Consider the following 21,068-nt stretch of genomic DNA (forward strand, 5'->3'; position numbering starts at 1 on the left):
ATGTAAGGACCTTGGTTTGTTGAAGGTAATATTTTATAACTACTTTTCTGGTTTCTTTGCTTGTTACAGGATTCTTCAGACTTTCTATTTTTCTTATGTCAATTCTGGTAAGTTATATTTTTCCAGAAATTTTTCTATTTTGTCTGTTTTCAAATTTGTTAACATTAAGTTGTTCATTGTGTTTCTTTTTAACCCCAGCCGTCTGTATATATGTTTTTAAAAATTTCAAATGTTATTTATTTATGCTTCTCCCCTTGCCATCAATCTGGCAGACATTTCTCTCTTCTCTTAGTCTTTTTAATGAACCAACTTTTGACTTTGTGGATTCTATCTATAGATAGAATTTATATTTTATTTATTTCTGCTCATATCTATTTCTTCATTTTTCTATTACATTGATTTACCTTATTTTTTAACTTATTAAGTTGGACACATTTATTTTTTCTTTCTTTTTTTGTAATTTATATTTTTAAGAATATAATTTTCCCTGATATAGCCTTTTGCTCTATCCCAGAAGTTTTGATGTATTTATTATTTTTCAGTTTTAATAATTTTGAATTTCCAGTATAATTTTATTCCTTGACACAGGAGTTATTTAGTAGTATATGTATACATTTGTCATTAGTAACAAATATATATTTGTTATTAATTTCCACTTAATTGCGTTGTGGTCCTAAAATGTAATCTGTCTTATAATGTCCTAGTTTTATTAACTTTTGAAAATCTTCTTTGTGTGCTAGAGTGGGAAAAACGGTAAGTTCACTAATGATTGGTTGTAGCGTTTTATGCATGTCCCTTAGCTCAAGCTTGTTAATTGTATGGTTAATATCTACATAAATACTAATTTTTTGTTACTTGATCTATTAAGGGTTGAAAGAACTGTACTGAATTCTCTGATGATGGATTAGTCACTTTCTTCCTGTATTCTATCAATTTTTACTGTGTATATTTTATGACATTTTTTAGGTATATATAAATTTAAAATTGATAGATCTTCCTAGTGAAATGTACCATTTTATCATTATGTAATGACCATTTCTATATTATTAGATGTAATAGTGAATATTAGGTGTAATTTTTTTCTCCTTAAGCTCATTTGTCTGATATTAATTTAATGATACTTGCTTTAAAAAATTATTTGCTTGTTACAGCTTTTTCATCACTTTACTTTCAACTTTTCTGTATTCTTATGCTTTAAATGTATCTCTTTTAAACAGCAAGTACTTGGATTTTTAAGTCTATTTCAAAAATATATTCCTTTAAACTAGTGAGTTTAGGTCAGTTATGTTTCTTGTTACTGTTGTCACATTTGGAACTATTTCTACTTCAAATTTTCACTGTGGAACTGAGAAGAGTAGTAAAATAACTCTAGTTTCAAATGGATAGCAATTCTCTGCTGCTCCACCTCAGGAAAAGTCAAATGGAGATTTAAAATTTCTCCTCATTTCCCCAGCAAAATAAAAGCAACAATAAAATAAAATGAAAAATTCCTTTTCTCCTGAAATGCTCAAAGTAGGAAAAATGAGCAAAAATGGCATCTGTATTTATTTTTAAGAAAAGGTAAATGTAATGGATAGCCATGGTCTTGTGCTTCTAAACTTCTATGGGACTTAACACAATGTTTTATGTAAGCCTCTAAATCTCTATAACTCAAGTTACCTGGCAAGTTCAGTTTCAAGTGTGATTATCATTGCCTGTTGAAAGTGCATTAATTTGTTAGAACAGGAACCCTGTAGGGGAGATAATTATGTGTGTCAACAATGAATAAATGACAGACTTTAAAAGTGAATTATTGTTTTTGAGATAACATGATTAAATCAAGCTAGTATGTGCTCAGGGATTGGGAGTGGGGAGGGACTCTCTGAGAAATAAAATAGCCTAGAGTGAAACACCTGGTTTTATGAAAACTAATTTTTAGAAGTATATTATGGCAAAAAAAGAGCCCGGAAAGATAAAACGACTTTGATACTTGTTATAGCTGAGAGCCTCAATTAAAGATAAAAACCATGTTTTCCTTAAATGCTATTGCCCAAATAAGGAAAATCCATAATTGACAATTGAGATTACTGTATACTTAGCTCTGTTGTCTCTGCCAGAGCTGTGGCCACTGCATTAGTTGTTGAAATTTTAAGACTTACTGAAGCTTCATCTGTATTCCAGGTAACTTTGTTGTTGTTCTTTTTTCTACTGAATTGACATATAGACATGAACTATATTAAAGACAGATCTTCTAATCTTAAAGAATCACAAATTTGGTTGTTAATATATTCTTTGTGTTGGTGACTGCTAGGTAAGGAGTATGATGTAATGAGAAGTGTAGGCATTGGAATTGGGAGGCCCAAGGTTAAGTTCAAGCTCTACATCTTACTAGCTGTATAAACCTGGGCAAGTCACCTAACCAGAAACACTTCAATTTCTCCATCCTCTGTGTTAATTAATTCAATTGTGGGGCAGGGGCGATCCTTTCACAATGTATATGTATATCTAATCATCACATTGTGCACTTTAGGTGTCTTACAATTTTATTTGTCAATTATACCTCAATAAAGCTGAAAAAAAATGTTCTCCATCCTTGAATGGCACGTATTAAAACCATTGCTCTGCCTACCTCATAGGCAATTGTGAGAATCAAATGAGGTAATATATGTGAAATTGTTATATTTGATAACACACATAAAAATGTTAGCTATGTTATTTGGGATCTCCAAATAACAGCATGGGTGACATTGCCTCCACAGGAATTCTTTAATTATCATGACTTACATTGTGTTTTGCCTTTATACATGTTCCAGAAACTTAATATATAACTTCTTTGTGAAGTGTTTTATTTTCATAACAGGATATACAACCAATGCCTGTGACAAATGTATTTTTTTAAATAGCTGTTCAGAATTTTCTTATTAAAGGCACAAGTGTTATTGAAACAGCATATACATATATATAATTTTTCCAAGTCTAATTGCTGTAAAAAGTAATAACTTTTATTATAAAACCAGCATATCTTTATCTAAATTTATGTCAGTACCATAGTAGTCTTTATAATCTTTTTAGGTTTCAAACTTGCAATTAAAGATCAAACTCTTGAAAATTGACTAGAGAGAGATTGCTGTTAAGTTTATGTTCTTTTGAAAGAATATGTTTTTCTAGTAATTGGAGGTACTGTCTTTCTGCACACACAACCACTTCAACCCTAAAAGTCATACGTCATTAAGAAGAGTGTCTATAGTACTGACCCCGTGGCCGAGTGGTTAAGTTTGTGTGCTCCGCTGCAGGTGGCCCAGTGTTTCATTAGTTCGAATCCTGGGCACGGACATGGCACTGCTCATCAAACCACGCTGATGCACCATCCCACATACCACTACTAGAAGGACCCACAACGAAGAATATACAACTATGTACCAGGGGGCTTTGGGGAGAAAAAGGAAAAAAACAAAATCTTTAAAAGAAAAAAGAAGAGTGTCTATATCCCCAAATGTTATATGTAAAGAATCTTTACAATTATACTTCTTTTTATTTGTCTCACAGATGTTCTAAGAAGACTTTCAGTTGCATGGCCTGAGAGCCTTGGGATTCCGTCACCCACCCACCATCCTTTATGGATCATTTTTGTGTCAATGTGAAGTCTGAGAGTCATGGAGCCCAGTTAGAAAATGAGTCAGTGGTCCAGGTGAATGATGATGGATAAATAAACTTCCATCACCATGGAACTCAGGAGACAGAAGGTATATATTTTGTATGTAGAGGTAGGTGGTTCTTGGCTAGGGGTAATTTTACTTTCCAGAGGACACTTGGCAATGTCTGGCAATAGTTTTAGTTGTCTAACTGGGGTATAGGTGCTACTGACATCTAGAGGGTAGAGACGAAGGATACTGCTAAACGTCTTACGATGTATACAACAACTCCCTACAAGAAAGAATTATCTCACCCAAAATGTTAATAGTGGCATCTTTGAACAGCTAAGTATATGATCGTAAGTATATTCTGCAATAAATTCAGTTATAAAACTCCTAAAAATTCTGTAGATCTCCTTCTTATTTGTATGTTGTTTATTCTGCATTTTGGTTTTCAGAATTAATTTAACTTATGTTTATTGTGGTTTCTACAGTCAGTTTGGAATGGCAGTTTTTAAGGATCTCTCTTTCAATTCAAATATGTAGAATTCTTAATATGGTCCTTATATAGAGGAATATGAGTGGTGTGTTTGGGATAGATGAATTTCATCCTAACTTTTTCATAAATTAGCTTCTATTTACATAAGCATATCTCTAAGATCTTATATCTAAGTACTATATGCACTATTTTACTTTATATATTTCTATTAGTAATGATAACAATAAAAACTGACATTCGAGTAATACTAATTATGTGACAGGCACTGTTCTATGTAGTTTACACAATTTACTTACTGTTTCCTCATAACAACCCAATGAGGATATGCTATTATTATCCTTATTTTACAGGTGAGGAAACAGGTACAGAGAGGTTAACTAACTTGCCCAAGATTACAAAATTAGTGAGTGGATTCAAACTTAGGAAAGCTGGCACCAGTGCTCAGGATATTAACCACTACTGTTAATATAGACATAGATATAGATAGACATATAGATGCATTTATCATCTATTGCTGGTTCAAAAGTCTATTTTCTTTACTTTGAAGTCCCTAAGGTCAAGGACACTGCACGGCACATTGCAGCTGATCAATAAATATTTCATTAACAAACGACTGAATGAGTTTCTCACTTTCCAAGATAATTTTTCTATTCCCTAGAAATTTTCCTATTATTTTCATATTTTACAGCTAACATTCTTGTCTTTTCTTTCAAGTCTATTCTAGTTATTATTGTTATGAAACATGTTAAGACATTTTAAAACCTTTCCACTTAAAACTTCATTTTTTTGCTGAGACAAAAATCGTCTCTTCCTCTCCTCCTGTCAAATATAAGAACAGATTAAGTGTTTACATGAGGGGAGTTTATAATCCTGGATTTCTGCAGCAGCAGGTTTCAGATATTCTAGTCAAATCCTGCCTTTTGTCTGACTCTTCCTGATGAGTGTTGCCATCAAAGCTTCATTCTGGCATCCATTAGTCACCAAGTGCTTATTTTGAGAATGGTTGCTATCATCACTTATTCCCCACACAGGTGCCACCTAGTTACTTTTGTTTTGGCAATTATGGGTTAAATACATTCCTGGGTTTAGTCCTGCTTAAGCTTGCTAGCTCTCTATTTTAAATTAAGGCATTATGGGTTATTTCTTATAAGAGTAAAACTTTCATTGAACAGGAATCTTTCAAAGCACTCATTTTTATTCTTCTTTTCCATAGATGAGTCTTTTTTTCACTGTTTCGCTATGCTTTTCTACCCCTGCCCTACAAAACTGCACTACATTGCAGCTAATAATGACGAGTGATGGAAAAGAAATTATATTTTATTCTTAAAATATTGTTCTCTTTGAGATACATGTTTGACTATCATTCCTCACAGCCTTGCCATCATTTTTTTAAGTATTTACTTCCAGTCCATGGAATTAGTGTCAATCTAGAGTTGTTCCACTAAGGAGTTTTAAATTATAACTATCTTGTATAAGGATCCTGTCTTTTGCTATGGTTTTTTAAATTCAGTAATTCCCTAGCAGAGAACTCTGTGTGGGATTAATAAATTTGTTAGCAATTACTGGATAGGAGAAAACATGTTGAAGTATTTTTTTAAAAGCTCCTTATTTTATGTATAATTACCCTGCATGTCTCCCTCCCAGCACTTTTTCTCCTTGTGATGTGTCTAGTATTCATCAACCTAGAAATAGGCCATAGGGCATTTAAAATGCCTTTCCCAGTTCATAAAGAGAAATAGAAAGTGGAATTTTAGATTCATGAGCAGAAACAGCACCTGTTGCAGCAACTAGATGTTAAGGACTGGTCAATGTAAGCTGGCCATAGTTAGGAATTCTGTCTCACCCATCTTTGTATCACCAATATCTAGCACAATTGCAAACCTTCTTTTTCTTTCCCATTCTTTTCCTTCTTTCCTCCTTTTCTCCAGTTGAGACACAGGATTTTTGAGTCTAGGAGAGAGGTAAAGCTAGAAATGTGAATTTGAAAGTGATCTGAATATAAATGGTATATAAGACTGTGGACATGAGGGGTTTAGGGTGAGTGTTTAAAGACGAAGTCAGCAAAGGAGACTTATAAGGAATTGTCAGTAGGATAGAAGTCAAGCAAGCAGAGTGTGTTTTCAAAGAAGCCAAAAGAAGTGACACAAAAAGAGAAGAGGTAGTCAGCTCTGATCTATGCTTATAGGAGTTAGAATAAAATAGGGAATGAGAATTGGCCACTAAGTTTGACAGGATGACTACAGCTGTAATTAGAGTGCTTGGAACAAAGGCCTGATTGGAGTGGGATGAAAAGAATTTGAAATGAGGAATAAATATGATGACTTTAGATACTTCTTTTGAGAGATATGATTGTAAAGGGAAGCAGAGGAGTGAGGGATAGCTGGAAATTTAAAATTATAGGTGGGCATATTTTAAGTAGTGGGCAATTTAAAAACTATTTACAAGCAGTATGAATAATATGACAGAGAGAAAAGGAAAAATAGATGATACAGAGAGAGGGAAAATAATTGCAGGAGAAAAATTACTGTGAGGATGAGAAGGATAGGATCCACAACAGAGCTTGATCAATTGGCCTTAGACAGCTGCATGGTCATTTCTTCCGTTGTCACATCAGTGGAAACAGTGTTTACATGCAGATGCACATTTTAGGTTGGTGACAGAAGGATGAGGTAGGGCTCATCTGATAACTTCTATTTTCTCAATGAGGTATGAGCAAAGTGAAGTGTTTGGATCAGGGAAATAGGGTATAAAAGGTTTAAGAAAAGAAAAGAAGCTATAAAATAGTCTTTTAGGAGAGTGGAGACTAGAACTTGTGACAAGCGTTTGGTTTCAGCATTGGTCCACCGGGGGAAAATGTGCAGACCTGTTTTAAGCACCCTTCTCACAGGAAGCCCATTTTTAGTTACTTATCAAGGACCATGTCTTCAAGGCCAAAATTCAAGCAATCAAGGCCAGATTGCTGCAGCTCTAACTCGCCATTATTTTCCACTCTGATTCAGACGCCTAGACATTTCTTTTATCGCACTCTTCAGCTCATTCATGCATTTAAAAACACTTTTCAAATTATATTGTATTTTGCATTTCCATGTGTTTGTGTAGGAGAAGTGTTTTCAAGGGAAATAAAAGTAGAACGTATACTTCGCTCCTCTTTTTTTGTTTCATTATTTATAAAATGGGAGTAATATTATCTACTTGGAGAATTGTAGTTAAGAATTAGAATGATATGTATAAAATACTGGCCCATCATAGGCCATCAATAAATGATAGTTGTAATTATTGTTACTACAAAATATTATTTTGTCCAAAGAATAAAAAGACCTTGCTTATATTCTGCCTTTTTTCCTAGATAAGGTTAGCTTTTGAAATTGTACTTTTTAAACAAATACTCATTTTTTTCCAGTAATTTTCTTGAGATCATAATGGTTTATAGCCTTGTGTAATTTCGGGTGTGCGTTATTATTTATCAATTTCTGAATAGACTTCATCATGTCACTACCAGTAATGTGGCACAATGTTTTTGTTTCTTGTGCTTTAGTTTGGTTGCAATGTAAGATGCTTAGTGAATGATAATTTTTTTGTATTCTGGGTTATATAATGTTTTGGGGGCCTGGATTATGTAATATTTGAGAAAAAACAGACTTCAAATAGAAAATTTATTTCCTCATGAGACTTTATTTTTATTACACAAGCAAAGTTATAATTAGTAATATAATTTGAAAAGCCCAAATAATAACACTGAGGAAAAAACAGGGAGTAAAAAAGTCAACACATAACTTGAAGGGGATTTTTAAAAACTGTCACAATGTTATACATATCCTCTGTCTACTAATATGTTGGTGAAGACTATAAGTTTTGTAGTAAAACATTATATCAATTTGAATAACTAAATACTAAGAAATGCTAATCACATAATTTTAGTGTCAATCTGATTTCTTTTCCAAGTTAGAATAGCCATGGCCATACTTGGTGTTCTCTAAAAGAATATGGATACTACCAAAATCAATGTTCATTGTGTAAAGGAGAAAGGTGAGATATTGACAAACCGAATCTTTATTCAACATCTTCTTCCATGCTGGTCTGCTCTAGGGCATGTATCTCTCTTTCAGGTAGTAACCCATATTCATTTAGGAAAGACTCCACATCCCCAGCAAAAAATTCTTCAGCAAACTGTTCAGCAACACTAAGAAAATTGCTTATGAGTTCCCCACCTTTGTAGACGAGCAGGGTGGGGAGTACGTCTGAGGAAAAGCGATCCCCAGCACCGGTATTAGAAGCTTTTATTTTGCAAAACTTGACCATAGGGTATTCAGCTGCGAGGCATGCTAAGCTACTGTTTAGAGCATCACAGCCCTTAATGCCATCTTCATAAATGTGAACAACGATTGTCGTGATCTTCTGCTCCTTTTCAATGGTTTCTAGGAATTGCTCCCCAGTTTCTAGCTCATACACAAACCCATATCTAGGCCCAAAACTCAGCTTCTGGTGCATATCCTGCATACACTGTCTACGGTATTTACGAAGGCAATTTTCATCTTCTTTGTCTTGGTGGATTAGTTCATATTCTTGAATGCTCATCTGGGAGTAGAGAAAAGAAATGGTAGACATCATTCAGTCAGAAATTCATGTACCTTACACACACCACAGCCGTTCTCAACTCAAGGGGTTTACATTTGCTGTCTTCTACACGCCCTTGCCCCCACTCATGATGTGGGCTTCTCCTTCACCTCCTTCAAGCCTTGTTCAAATGTCACCTTTTTTGATTATGCTACCTAAAAGAATCCCCACCCCATGCTTTCTATTTCTTTTACTAGTTTATTTTTCTTCATAGCAATAAACACTACCTTATATTGTATTATACATTTATTTGTTTAATTGTTTAATAGTTTTTATAAGTGATGTGTTCCACGGGGTCAGGAATTTGTCTCAGTCGTCACTCTTCAATATCTGGCACATAAAAGGGATTCAGTAATTATTTCATGATTAAATGCATGCATTACTATTTCCGAATATAGTTGAGCCATGAGATGGTTGTGATTTCAGTCAGAAATGTGCCACTTGACTCCCCATCACTTTGGGTGAAAAAACCCTAGCAAGGGCCACTCTGGAGTGACTTTCATTAAAAAAAAAAATGTATACAAACACACACATGCACATGCACACGCATTTAAATGTGTCCCCAACAAATGCCTTTGGACATTAGTGTATCCTCCACAGAAGCTATTGAAAAGATTGTATCTTATCACTTACTGATTTTCTGGAATATGTAGGATGGCATACAAGCAAGACAGCTTTTACTACTATTTGGAGTTTATCAAATTAGCCGAGAAATTAATGCTGGACCAGGAGCATCAGGATCACCTGAGAAGTTCTGGGTTCTGCCAATTTTGGGGCACCACCCCAGATCTACTGAATCAGACCTGTAAGGGTGAGGCCGAGTGTGCCATGTCTAAACAAGCCCTCCAGGTGTTCTTATCCACTGGCTTAGGCTAGAGAAAAGACCTAACTTCTATCTTCCAAGACAGCTACTTTTCACTACAGCTGGCATATAAAATTACCCGTGGAACCTTTCTTCATAGCTATACCATAGTTAACTTATTCAATAAAATGTTGAACACCCTTAAAGACAAAAAGATATAAGGGAGCAAAGATGGGACATAGTATGGTTAAGAGAAGTGGAGCAGCCCAGAACCATGGAAGTTGGACGGCTCCCTGGGGGGATCAGCTGCCACTGATTTATCAAGTAGCAACTGCTGACAATTTTTAAAGTAGAGAACCAAGAAGGCAAGAAATTAGTATTTATGGAAAACCTATGTTTTAGGCACTTTACATAGATTATTTTACTTAATCCTCACAACAAACCTATGAAGTAGGTACTTTGACTCTCATTTTGCAGAAGATACTAAGATTCAGGTTAAGTAGAAATATCTGGTGCTTTTACTACTTCCTTCTTTTGTTTCTGCCTCACATTTATTTTTCTAATGTCCTCTTTCTTTTTCTTATATTATTTTTTCTGCTTTAAGATTATTGTCCCAATTCAATTTCTTTTAACGCTAAAAATTGTTAAATGTTTCGTATAATTTTTAAGTTGCTGCCATTCTTCTGTTAATTTAATAGGCTGAACTATACAGATATTAATTTACACATGCATTTGAGCATTCTTATGAAAACTTGTTCCATTCACATAATCAGGCAGATAGACATTTAGGTGTTCAGATGCATTTCTAAAGCTTAACCGTAGAACGATAGCTTTAATAATTATAATGCCTCTCATTTGTATAGCATTTTACATGTTTCAAAACACTTTTCACATTTATTTTCTCTTCTTCTCTTCACATCACTTTAAAACAAATGGAGGAGATTTTGTTACAATTCCTCAGATGGGAAAATTCAATTGTTTCACCACTCTAATATTCTGAGATAATCTCTATTAACATTTTAGAGATCACCTTTAACGTATCTCTTTATGCACATAGGCATACGTATTATATGACAAGTAAATAAGTGAGATTTTTTTTCTGAATACTGCTTTAAAAAAAAATCATGGATGAGGGCTGGCCCTGTGGCCAACTGGTTAAAGTTCTGTACACTCTGCTTTGGCAGCCCAGGTTTGCAGGTTTGGAACCCAGTGGCAGACCCACTCCACTCGTCAGCCATGCTGTGGAGGCATCCCATGTACAAAATAGGGGAAGATTGGCACAGATATTAGCTCAGGGTGAATCTTCCTCACCAGAAAAAAAAATCATGGATATGTTTTTTAAAAAAGTGTGGCTTATTCTGCTTACTTTCTCCCTCCTCCTTGCAAAGTGGAAGTTGAGAACTCTCAACCTATCCCACTCTTCCAAATAAATGATATTGTCAACTTAGTGAGAATCTTTCCATACCTTTCTACATACATGCTCATATAATCACATAAGCATAATAACATATTCAGTGGGGTATTTTTTTCATTGCTGTAGAAAATGGGATCATATATGTAATTTAACATTCTCTGTATCTTGCTTTCTTATAGTGTGGAACTGCCTCTAAGTCAACTCATGCATTTGTGACTCGTTCTTTAATAGCTGCCACATATTTCTTAGTATGGAATGCCTTCATAGGCATTGACTTCATTTCTACTTTTTTTTTTTTGCCAGTACAAACAATACTGTAATAAATATCTTTGAAATATGTCTGTATTTTATAATGTTTCTAAAGTGATTCTTTAGAGTTATTTACACTAAAAACACATTGTAAATTATTTACTATTGGTTTTTCCTTATCTTACCTTTCTGCTGAATCTTTCTTTTGAGTCTTTGTCATCTCTGCTCTGAGGAGAGGACATTTGTTTGAGAATCTCCTTCTTGCAAGGTGGAATTGAATCACTATCTTCACTCTCTAATTTAAACTTTCTCCAATCATTTATTACTCCTTTGGGTCCTGGAATAAAATTAAAAATAAATTGTTTCCCTTTTTATTTTTAAAGGGCTACTTATACAACTGAAATTTGTGTATGTATCACCATGGAAATAGACTTGTCATCTTCTGCATCAGAAACAAACATCTTGTTTGGGCTAGAAATTTCTAACTGCCCTGCTCGTAAAAATGTTCTCCCACATTAGTCTTGTTAAATGGGTTTTGGCAAAGAATGTTTCTGAAACATCTGCATTAATGAAAATACAAATTATGCACTTTGAATTATTGGCAAAATTTGGGAGTAAAGATATTTAAAAATTAGAGTATACAGAGAAAACTAGAATTTTAGAAAATAGCATTTTTATTCAAGAAGAAGCTTCAGCAATAAACTAAAATTGGCACCACACTATTAACAAAGGAAACTAGGATTGTTGAGGAAGCAAATTGAAATGTTATCAAGTTTCAGAAAACAACAGTAACAATAGCACATGAAAAACAACCAGTGAGAAGGAGGCCTGACCTCAATTAACAAAACTAAAATGGCTTTAAGAAAATTGTAACATAATCATTCAATTCCTTCTAAGATTCTAAGAGTCTTTTACAAATATAGAAAGAGTGGGATTTGCATATTTAAGAAAATTAGTTAAATCAAGGATGATCCAGCCATAATTCTGATGTTCAATTGCCTTGATAAATAATAATAATGCTTGGAGGAAGGTCTAAATTCTTGAAAATATGCAGTTTTAAATATTCTTCACTAAAGCTTAACCATATCCATACTTTAATATTGCATTATATTTGTGGGTGTAGTCTCTCTCCTACATATTACCTAATAATTTTTAACTTATATAATATATAATTTTAAGATAAATTTATTTATATTAATTATATTCAGCTAATCAATTTTTTTGTTTACTTGTGTAGTTTTTGTCTTCTAGATATTTCCACATATACAAAATATGCATGTGTAAAGCATGTGTTTATGTGTGTAGAAAATAGAATCTTTTTTTATTCCTGTTTTTTGCAAATGGTAGTATATTATACACACTTTTCCTCACCTTGTCTTTCCTCTTACTTCATTATATATCTTAGAGATTTTTTCACATGCATACGTAAAGAGATTCCTTCTTTCTTTAAAAATGGAGGCGTGGTATTCCATTGTGTAGACATTAATTTACTTAGTTTCTTATTGATGTGCATTGTTGCTTCCACTTTTTTCCTATGGCATATAATTCTGAGTGAAGAACCTTGCACGTACATTTTTTTCTATCTGTGCAGGTCTATCTATAGGTTATGGTAATAAAATTGTTTGGTCAAAGAGTATATACATTTCTAATTTTGATATCGCTAAACTGCCCTTACAGAGGTTGTACCAATTTACACTCCTACCAATTATGTATAAGGATGTCTCTTTCCAAAATGTATTATTAAACTTTTTTACTTTTGCACACTTTTGCAACTATAGTTCTAACTTTGTAAGTGCCATTTGTTTTTTCTGTGAATAGTTTGTTCTGTCTTTTGCCCATTGTTCCATTTGGTTGTTGGGTTTTTTTCTTATTGATTTGTTGGAGCTTTTAGTATGTATTAGGAAATTAACCCTTTGTCTGTCAATTGAGTTGCAAAGGTTTTCCTCAATTTGTTAAATGCTTTTTGGATTTTTTTCCTAGATGGCTTTTAACAGACAGCAGACGTTTCCTTCCTCCCTTCTTTCCTTCTTCCATTTCTATAGCTGAATTTATCAATCTTCCTTTATAGTTTCTTGGTTTTGTGTTATACTTTGAAAGATATTCCTCACACTGCCATCATAAAATGAATTCCCATGCATTTTGTCTAGTACTCATATGAGTTCGTTCAAACTTCTGGCTAAATTTAAAGGTTCCAATTCATATTATTAAAAGAGAGAAGGAAATGTTAGTCAAGATTCAATAGAGTTAAGAGAAACCTGATTTTAAAAACGTAAGCCATGCCGTTTGACTTTTAAAGTCTCAGTAGTGGTATATAGATAGCTACACACAATTTTTTTTTTTTTTTTTTTTTTAAAGATTTTATTTTTTTCCTTTTTCTCCCCAAAGCCCCCCGGTACATAGCTGTGTAGCCCCCCGGTACATAGTTGTGCATCCTTCGTTGTGGGCTCCTCCAGTCGTGGCATGTGGGATGCTGCCCCAGCGTGGTCCGACGAGCAGTGCCATGTCCGCGCCCAGGACTCGAACCGACGAAACACTGGGCCGCCTGCAGCGGAGCGCGCGAACCCAACCACTCGGCCACGGGGCCAGCCCCGCTACACACAATTTAACAGATTAAGAAAACAAGCTCTCGATGAAATGAATTGAAGTCTTAGGTTTTCTGGAGGAATATCGAAATCCATTTGATTTAAGAATGTTGTATCGCTCCCCTTATTTTTTTCAGATTCAAAAAATTAAAATTAAAAACTCAATTTGTTTATTTGCCTTTTGGTTTATTTTGTTTACGATTGTGAGGAAAGTCCATAGTGTTGGGAATGAGGAGAGAGGAAAGTGGCTTAATTATAGTGTAGATAGAGAGGTCATGTGATAGATGGACAAGAGGAAATTTTCAATAATCAGTGGTTTTCTTATTCTTTGACATCTAAATAAAACTGTTTTAAGAGTATCTGATTTCAAATGGGGCTGGCCCGGTGGCCGAGTGGTTAAGTTCGCGCGCTCCGCTGCAGGCGGCCCAGTGTTTCGTTGGTTCGAATCCTGGGTGCGGACATGGCACTGCTCGTCAGACCACGCTGAGGCAGCGTCCCACATGCCACAACTAGAAGAACCCACAGCGAGAAATATACAACTATGTACTGGGGGGCTTTGGGGAGAAAAAGGAAAAAATAAAATCTTTAAAAAGAATAAATAAATAAAAAAAAAAAAAAAAAAAGAGTATCTGATTTCAAATTAATTTACCCACTCAAATATTTTTCAGATGATTCTACTAAATCATTCAAAGATATTACTTAAATTTTAACTGGATAGTAGCCATAAGAAAATTAGAGATCTCTGGATTTAATTTTAATTTAGTAGTTACTTTTTTCTTCTAGCTTTGCTTACCTGTATGTGTGGCCTGTCCTTCAAAGTCTTCCTCCAAGCTTTGTCTTCTGGCTTCTTCCATTTTAGGGGTTGGATTTCATATAATCTATAGGAGGAACAAAGAAGTAATGATGATAGATGAATTCTAGGATATAAATACGTATATACATATATATATATATACACACACACGCATACATGTATATACTCCTGTTGCCGGGTTCCGTGGTAGGTTAAGGGTTATCACTAAGTGATGAAATGTTTAGAATGTTTCTGTCTACATCATAAAACAGCATTAATTTAATACTTATATTATTAAAGATTTCTGAACCTAAGGATTTTACATAAGTCATAGTTTGTTTTTCTTTTACTTAAAAAGCCTTCAGTTTAGGTCTGTGTACTTAGTGAACATTTTTTATTCACCTTTTAAATTTTTTTATTACTGTTAGTTACCAAATTTCATAAAATTATATCCCAATATTTTATATAATAAAAATGTTTTAATAATTATATACTACTTACAGTGTAATATTTTTCTTTTTTATTACTTTTATTTACCTAATTTCATAAAATTACATCCAAATATTTTATATAAGAATGTTTTAATTATTAATAGTTATATACTTACTATGAATACTTACTATGTGCCAGTCATTGTTCCAATTATTCTATGTGTCAAAATAATTTAATTCTCACACAGACATATGTGCCAGGGACAGTTGTGAATGCCATTTTACAACTGAGGAAGCTGAAGGACAGGGGATTTAAGTTTCTTGCCCAAGATCGCATAGTAAGTAGCAGAACAAATATTTGAATCTGGATTTGATTTTAGAGCCAAATCGTAAACTATTACACCATTTGGAAGTTAACATACTATAATAGAGTCATTTTTCTCGATCTAGTTGGACAAATCCAGCTTCTAAATTGGCCTTAAACAATGATGATCTAAGAAACAGTCTTATGATAAATCTACCACCACAACCTCTTTCCATACCATAAAGCAAGTTTTGGTGATGTTATCCACCAATCAAATGAAAACAACCGGTATTTATGTCTACAGAATTTTGAGAAGCTAAAATACATCACGAAATCTACCAAAAGCACATGAAGTTTTATTCATAGGAAACTCCTTGATGCCCTCATGTAGAATGTATTTGTTCTTGGTTCACACTAAATCTAAGCTATTTGCTTATTTATTTTTCCATTATCTGGAAAACTCTATTATTATTTATACTAGCATATTGCCTATGGGGTCCACAGAGTTGTGATTTTCTTGAAATTTCCAAGTCAGGGAGGATATACTGATATATATCTTTTTACTCTTCCTTCTTCCTCCACCTTTTCCCCTTTGCCTCTTTCGAAGTCAGTTTTAAGCAATGATATCGTCCAGCTTGTGCTTTGATTCCATCTTAGTTTTTTACTGATTTGCACTTCAGCCTTGGACTTGGTCTGTTTGGTGCTTTCCCAAGGCACAGAATGGTAAACCAGAAATCTTTGTCTTGATTCCTTTTTACTTTGACTTCTGCTCCCAACATTTGGACTGGTCTCATAATTTTATTGTTTCCCTCACGACAATCCCTACCTGGAATCACTAGAGGTCAAATGTCTTTGCCAATTTGATTTTACTTCCTTGAACAAGAAAAGGGTTTTAAGAAAAGTCTGTCAAGCGAATAACAATCCATTCTCCAATATTTATGTCAAGTAGAAGTGCAATGAAGAATATTGAATTTAAACGGACTTAGTAATGAGAAAGAATAAAGGAAAATGGGAATAAAGGAAAATGGAAATAAGTAAATGTTGGACAAGAGAAGCTACTTAATTGCTTACTGAAATTATTTAAAAATAATTTTTGCATCTAAGAAAAATGAATATTATTAATTTGCTTCAAGAGAAGACTAAAGTACAAAGTAATGGAAACTTATTTGATAACTTCAATAGCTGCTTAGTCCCTAGGAAAGTGGACACTCAGCCAGTCTTTTTGTTTTGCAAGAGTAGATAGTTAATTTAGTGTAGCTATTATTCAAAATAAATATACATAAGGTTTAAGAAAATCTAAAAATAATTTCATTTCAGATGTTGAAGAGACAGAAGCATAGCTTGCTTCCTGACTTGCTTCGTGCCAATGTATTTGGAAATCTGATGAAGAAAAAAATTTCATTTTTCAAAAAGGCTTTTGCCAATTTCAAATACTCTTTTTACTGAAAAGGTAATCCAGTTACTTGGGAAAAAACCTGATTCATTGATTAATGTATGTGATATTAGTATATGTCAAGAATAGACTATGTGCTAGGCATTTCCCTGGGCTCTAAATTACAAAAACAACACTCCTCCAGTATGGCACTCACAAATACTAAGACATGTCAGCTGAGTTGCCTAGTTAGTAAAGACAGAGTCCATCCTTACCTAATGCCTTCATTTGAGTTAGGGCACAAAGATTGGTGAAATTTACTACTGTTTACTACTAGGAGAACCTGTGAACAGAGACAGAAATTGGAAGAAAAATCTTGACACATGGAGCATATTGCTTGCACTGCTTGAAGACACTAGAGGAAGACACAAGTTGAGTGTAATTAGCTGTTGATATATTTGATATATCCTGTTAATATCCCCTGTCATCAACTCACTCTCAAATATTATTGTTCAAATAATTTATCTTCTTCAGTCTTTGCATTAGTATCCTAGAATTAATCGAATTAGTACTTGGAAGGTGCTTAGATTCTGACACATAGTAAGTGTTATGTGAGTTTGCAAAATAAAGTAAAAATATATCTTTTATGTTTGTATATACAATATAAAAGTCATTTAAAAAATATGGTCAACATTTGGTTTGCAATGGTATTATTAGTGGTTAAAAAAATACCATGTCTGCTTTAGGTTAAAGGATTCAAAATAACAATAGGATTATTACAAGACTTTGGGTGATAGTAAACTCCTCTGTGTGTGATTGGAAATTGGTGATAAAGTAGGGCAAGAAGATAAAAAAACTGCTACCTTCACCAATATTTACTGTGGTTCAAGAGTTACTTTATTTTCCATCTTACATATTGTAAAAATCTGTGATGTTGTTCTTTTGTGATTTTAGACAGTTATAATATTGTTTCAATTAATAAAAACTGTTAATTTTTGGATGACCTCTGACAGAATATCATTCATTCAAAAGGGTACTACCAAACTCTTCAAAAGTAAAAGTAAAAAGTTAATATTGGCTGAGAAATATAGTTTAAAATATAGTTCTACCAAGTTAAGGTTTTATTTTCCTCTTAATTTGGGATTTTTATAGTAATTTAAAACAATGACTTATATGGGATAACATTTCTCAGACTTTGTCCTCAAAACTTTAACACCTTCCAACCGTAGTTTAATAATTACTAAAAAATAAAATGAGACAATTTTAATCAATTCTGCTTGTAGTTCCTGTTTCACACATAATAGTGATGATCTAGAGTAGAAAAGGAGTAAAGTTCTTAAACATTAGTTTTAAAGGACTCTTTAAAAAAACCCAAATCCACCCCTAAAATATTTCATTATCAACATTATCCTTGTTCACATGATACTGTGATGACATTTGTTAATCATTTCAAATATGTCGATCTAATCTAATCAGAATATCTAGTTTAGGATTGCAGATTCTCAGTGTTCCTGAACTAGAACTGTTGTAGTTGACTGGTAAATTTTCAAATAACGGGATCATCTCATCTCTGTACCCTAGACTGACTTCTCTCCTAGCATCCACAACAATTTCTAAGACTTATGTTTACAGGTCTTTTTCTCCACTACTGTAAGTTCTTTGAGGACAGAGTTTTTATTTGTCATTGTCTTACTTCTTATAATTGTTTCACATGTTATAAAAACTCCACAAATGATAGGAGCAATTTATAAAGTACCTACTGTGTTCCAGGTACTTTATATACACTATTTTTAATTCTCACAAGACTATTATCCCTGTTTTTCAGATGTGGATTTTCAGGCTCGGAGAGATTAAGTGAGTTGCAGAAGCTCAGAGAGGTAGTATGGATTTCGTAGAGGCAAGTTTCAAATTCAGGTTTCTCTTACTCTGAAATCTCCAAAATTCTTGTTTTTTTTCCACTGTGCCATCACCTCTTCAGTAAAATACTTAATGAATGCATCAATTATCAAAACAAACCAACCTAATTTTTGTATAAATATTAAAACCAAGATAAGGATATGGAAAATAACAAATCAATAAGTCACCACGTCCCTAAATTCCTTGAGATAGTACTTATTTGAGTGACATATTTCTCTATTAGGAATTAAACTTCATTAGTTTATACTGAATGTAATAGAAAAGTCTGTTAATTTCAAGTTATCTGAATTAATTCTGAATGACTGCTAATGACTCTGGAAAGTTAATACAAAGGAGAATATGGCTTTGCCTGCTGTTGGTTCTTGACAATCATACATATTGATTGAGAATTTATCATCAGTCCTATGTCTCTGGATCATTTATAAAAGCAAGTGTAATAGGCAATATATATCATTTATGTATCAAAATAAAATTAGGAAATGCTCTTTATAGAACTACTCTTGCATGTGTAGCAAAATTATGGAAACCTTACCCTGAGCTTTGTGTGGAGATTTCTGCAGCAAAGTGAGATATTTCACTCATGGGCTCACATCAACCACTTAAAAGAATTAATTCTATACTTAAATTCTATACTTAATTCTATACTTTTATATCTATACTTATATATTTAATTGTATACTTAAATACTACACTTAAAAGAATAGTAATTGAATTTTTAAATGTAATCGAAGTAACAATTTTATGGCTGCAGCAATCTTTAAGATCAATTTCTAAAATTAAGCCTATTTTCTTTGTCCCATTATTATGTAGCCTATTTTATATAAAAATCTTCTCAATGTGTGGTTTATCTTTCAAAACTGACATTTCAGTCTTTCAAACTTTCTGCCACTTTTCTATTTGTCAAAAATCACATAAAACACAGTTTCCTGGTACATTAGTCTGCTTGGGCTGCTGTAACAAAATGCTACAGACTTCGGTGCGTAGACAACAGAAATTTATTTTCTCACGGTTCTGTGGGCTAGCAGTCCCAGATCAAGGCCTGGCAGGGTTGGTTTCTGGTGAACCTTCTCTTACTGGCTTGCAGCCAGCCGCCTTCTCACTGTGTCCTTACATGGTGGAGAGAGAGGAGGCTCTCTGGTGTCTTTGCTTATTAGGACACTAATCCTATGGATCAGGGCGCTACCCTTATGACCTCGTTAAACCATTAATTACTTCCTTATATTAATTACTATCTGAAAATACCATCACATTTAGGGTTAGGTCATCAACATACGAATTTGGGGGTACACAGTTCAGTCCATAGCACCTGGCTCTGACTTTTGTAAGGAATTATCTAAATTATGTAGATGCTGGCTACCATTTCTGTGCTCTGGGCCTATATAACCTGCCTTTTCCTTAATTTCTAAAGCTTTGGAGCCTCTGGAATTCTCAGGGTTCCCCATCTATGCTCTAAGAATTGCAGTTAGGGAAAAGAGGCATACCTAGGATTAACTTGTCCATTTTTTGGATCCTTCACTAGTTCTTTGCCTGCTTCTGGACCCTATTGCTGGGATACCACAGAAGGTCCTACAAAAATATAGGCCAGAAAGCCCCTGCATGTCAGGTTATACAAATGCCAGTTATTTCCTTGGCTAGTCACTGGGTGGTTCTGATGTCCTAAGGAAAATATTGGTGTCCTATACTAACTGCAATAGAATCTAGACTATTGCTCTAAAACTGTAAATCAGGAGAGTGATACCTAGACATTGGATAGAGTATATGGGTTCACCTTAGTCTAGGTTAGATGAAGTAACTAGTAGTACACCCAAGAATACATCATATAGCAATATTTTCTGCACAGAGGAAAAAAAGTTGTTTTAAGCATTTCAATAGCTATTATTTTCCATTGAGAAATAAAAGGTGTAAGTGCCAGGGAGAACAAAGCTCACTAGAAGTATTCTGTTTTATTTAGTAGTGCTGAGGTTCAGGTAAATGTTTTCATTCCTTTTTTAAATTTTTAATTGTAATTAAAGGTTTTACATGCCATATTCTGATACTGGTTTCGCTAAGTACAAAGTGAAGACGTTACACAACCAAACGTTAAAATTACCTCTCTACCCGTGACATGCATGACATCTTTCCATGGACATAATGCAGAAAATAGAGAGCATTGAAGTGGATCCAATGTAAAATTTTCAAAATAAGATAATTTTTTTTGTTGTGCAATTTAAAACAAATAATCTTCCTTCTCTTTTATACCTGAATGCATATGTTTCCTTCTCGAAACACGTGGAGTAGGAAGCTGTTTCAGAGAAGTTACTGTACTAAAATGACTTTATTGTGTCTGAACATGATTAGCCATGGGATATAAATAACTGACTGGGAATCACATACTGAAGTGCTTGATTAAAATAATTCTTTAACTCAACTAAAGTAGAATTTAGCAAATTATCTACCTTTAAGGCATACTTGGAATATATTGTATTATTGGATGGCTGAAA

The 21,068-nt window shown here is 33.7% G+C and overlaps 1 protein-coding gene across 1 annotated transcript; it reads right to left on the reverse strand.

Annotated features, from left to right (window-relative positions):
• Positions 1-8,160: 8,160 nt before the first annotated feature.
• On the reverse strand, positions 8,161-14,625 carry PDC (phosducin). Its single transcript, XM_046680779.1, has 3 exons — positions 14,565-14,625; positions 11,375-11,526; positions 8,161-8,685 (listed from the first exon to the last, which is right to left on the reverse strand). The coding sequence occupies exons 1-3, from the start codon at positions 14,623-14,625 to the stop codon at positions 8,161-8,163; spliced, it is 738 nt and encodes a 245-aa protein (XP_046536735.1).
• Positions 14,626-21,068: the final 6,443 nt, after the last annotated feature.

This window comes from Equus quagga, chromosome 13, assembly GCF_021613505.1.
Source record: "Equus quagga isolate Etosha38 chromosome 13, UCLA_HA_Equagga_1.0, whole genome shotgun sequence".
Lineage (NCBI taxonomy): Eukaryota > Metazoa > Chordata > Mammalia > Perissodactyla > Equidae > Equus > Equus quagga.

Coding starts and splice junctions, on each gene's coding strand:
- PDC (XM_046680779.1), bottom strand. CDS start 14,625: ATGGAAGAAGCCAGAAGACAAAGCTTGGAGGAAGACTTTGAAGGACAG. Junction 11,527..14,564: donor AGGACAGGCCACACATACAG/GTAAGCAAAGCT, acceptor ATTTTATTCCAG/GACCCAAAGGAGTAATAAAT. Junction 8,686..11,374: donor AAGAAAGATTCAGCAGAAAG/GTAAGATAAGGA, acceptor CTCTACTCCCAG/ATGAGCATTCAAGAATATGA.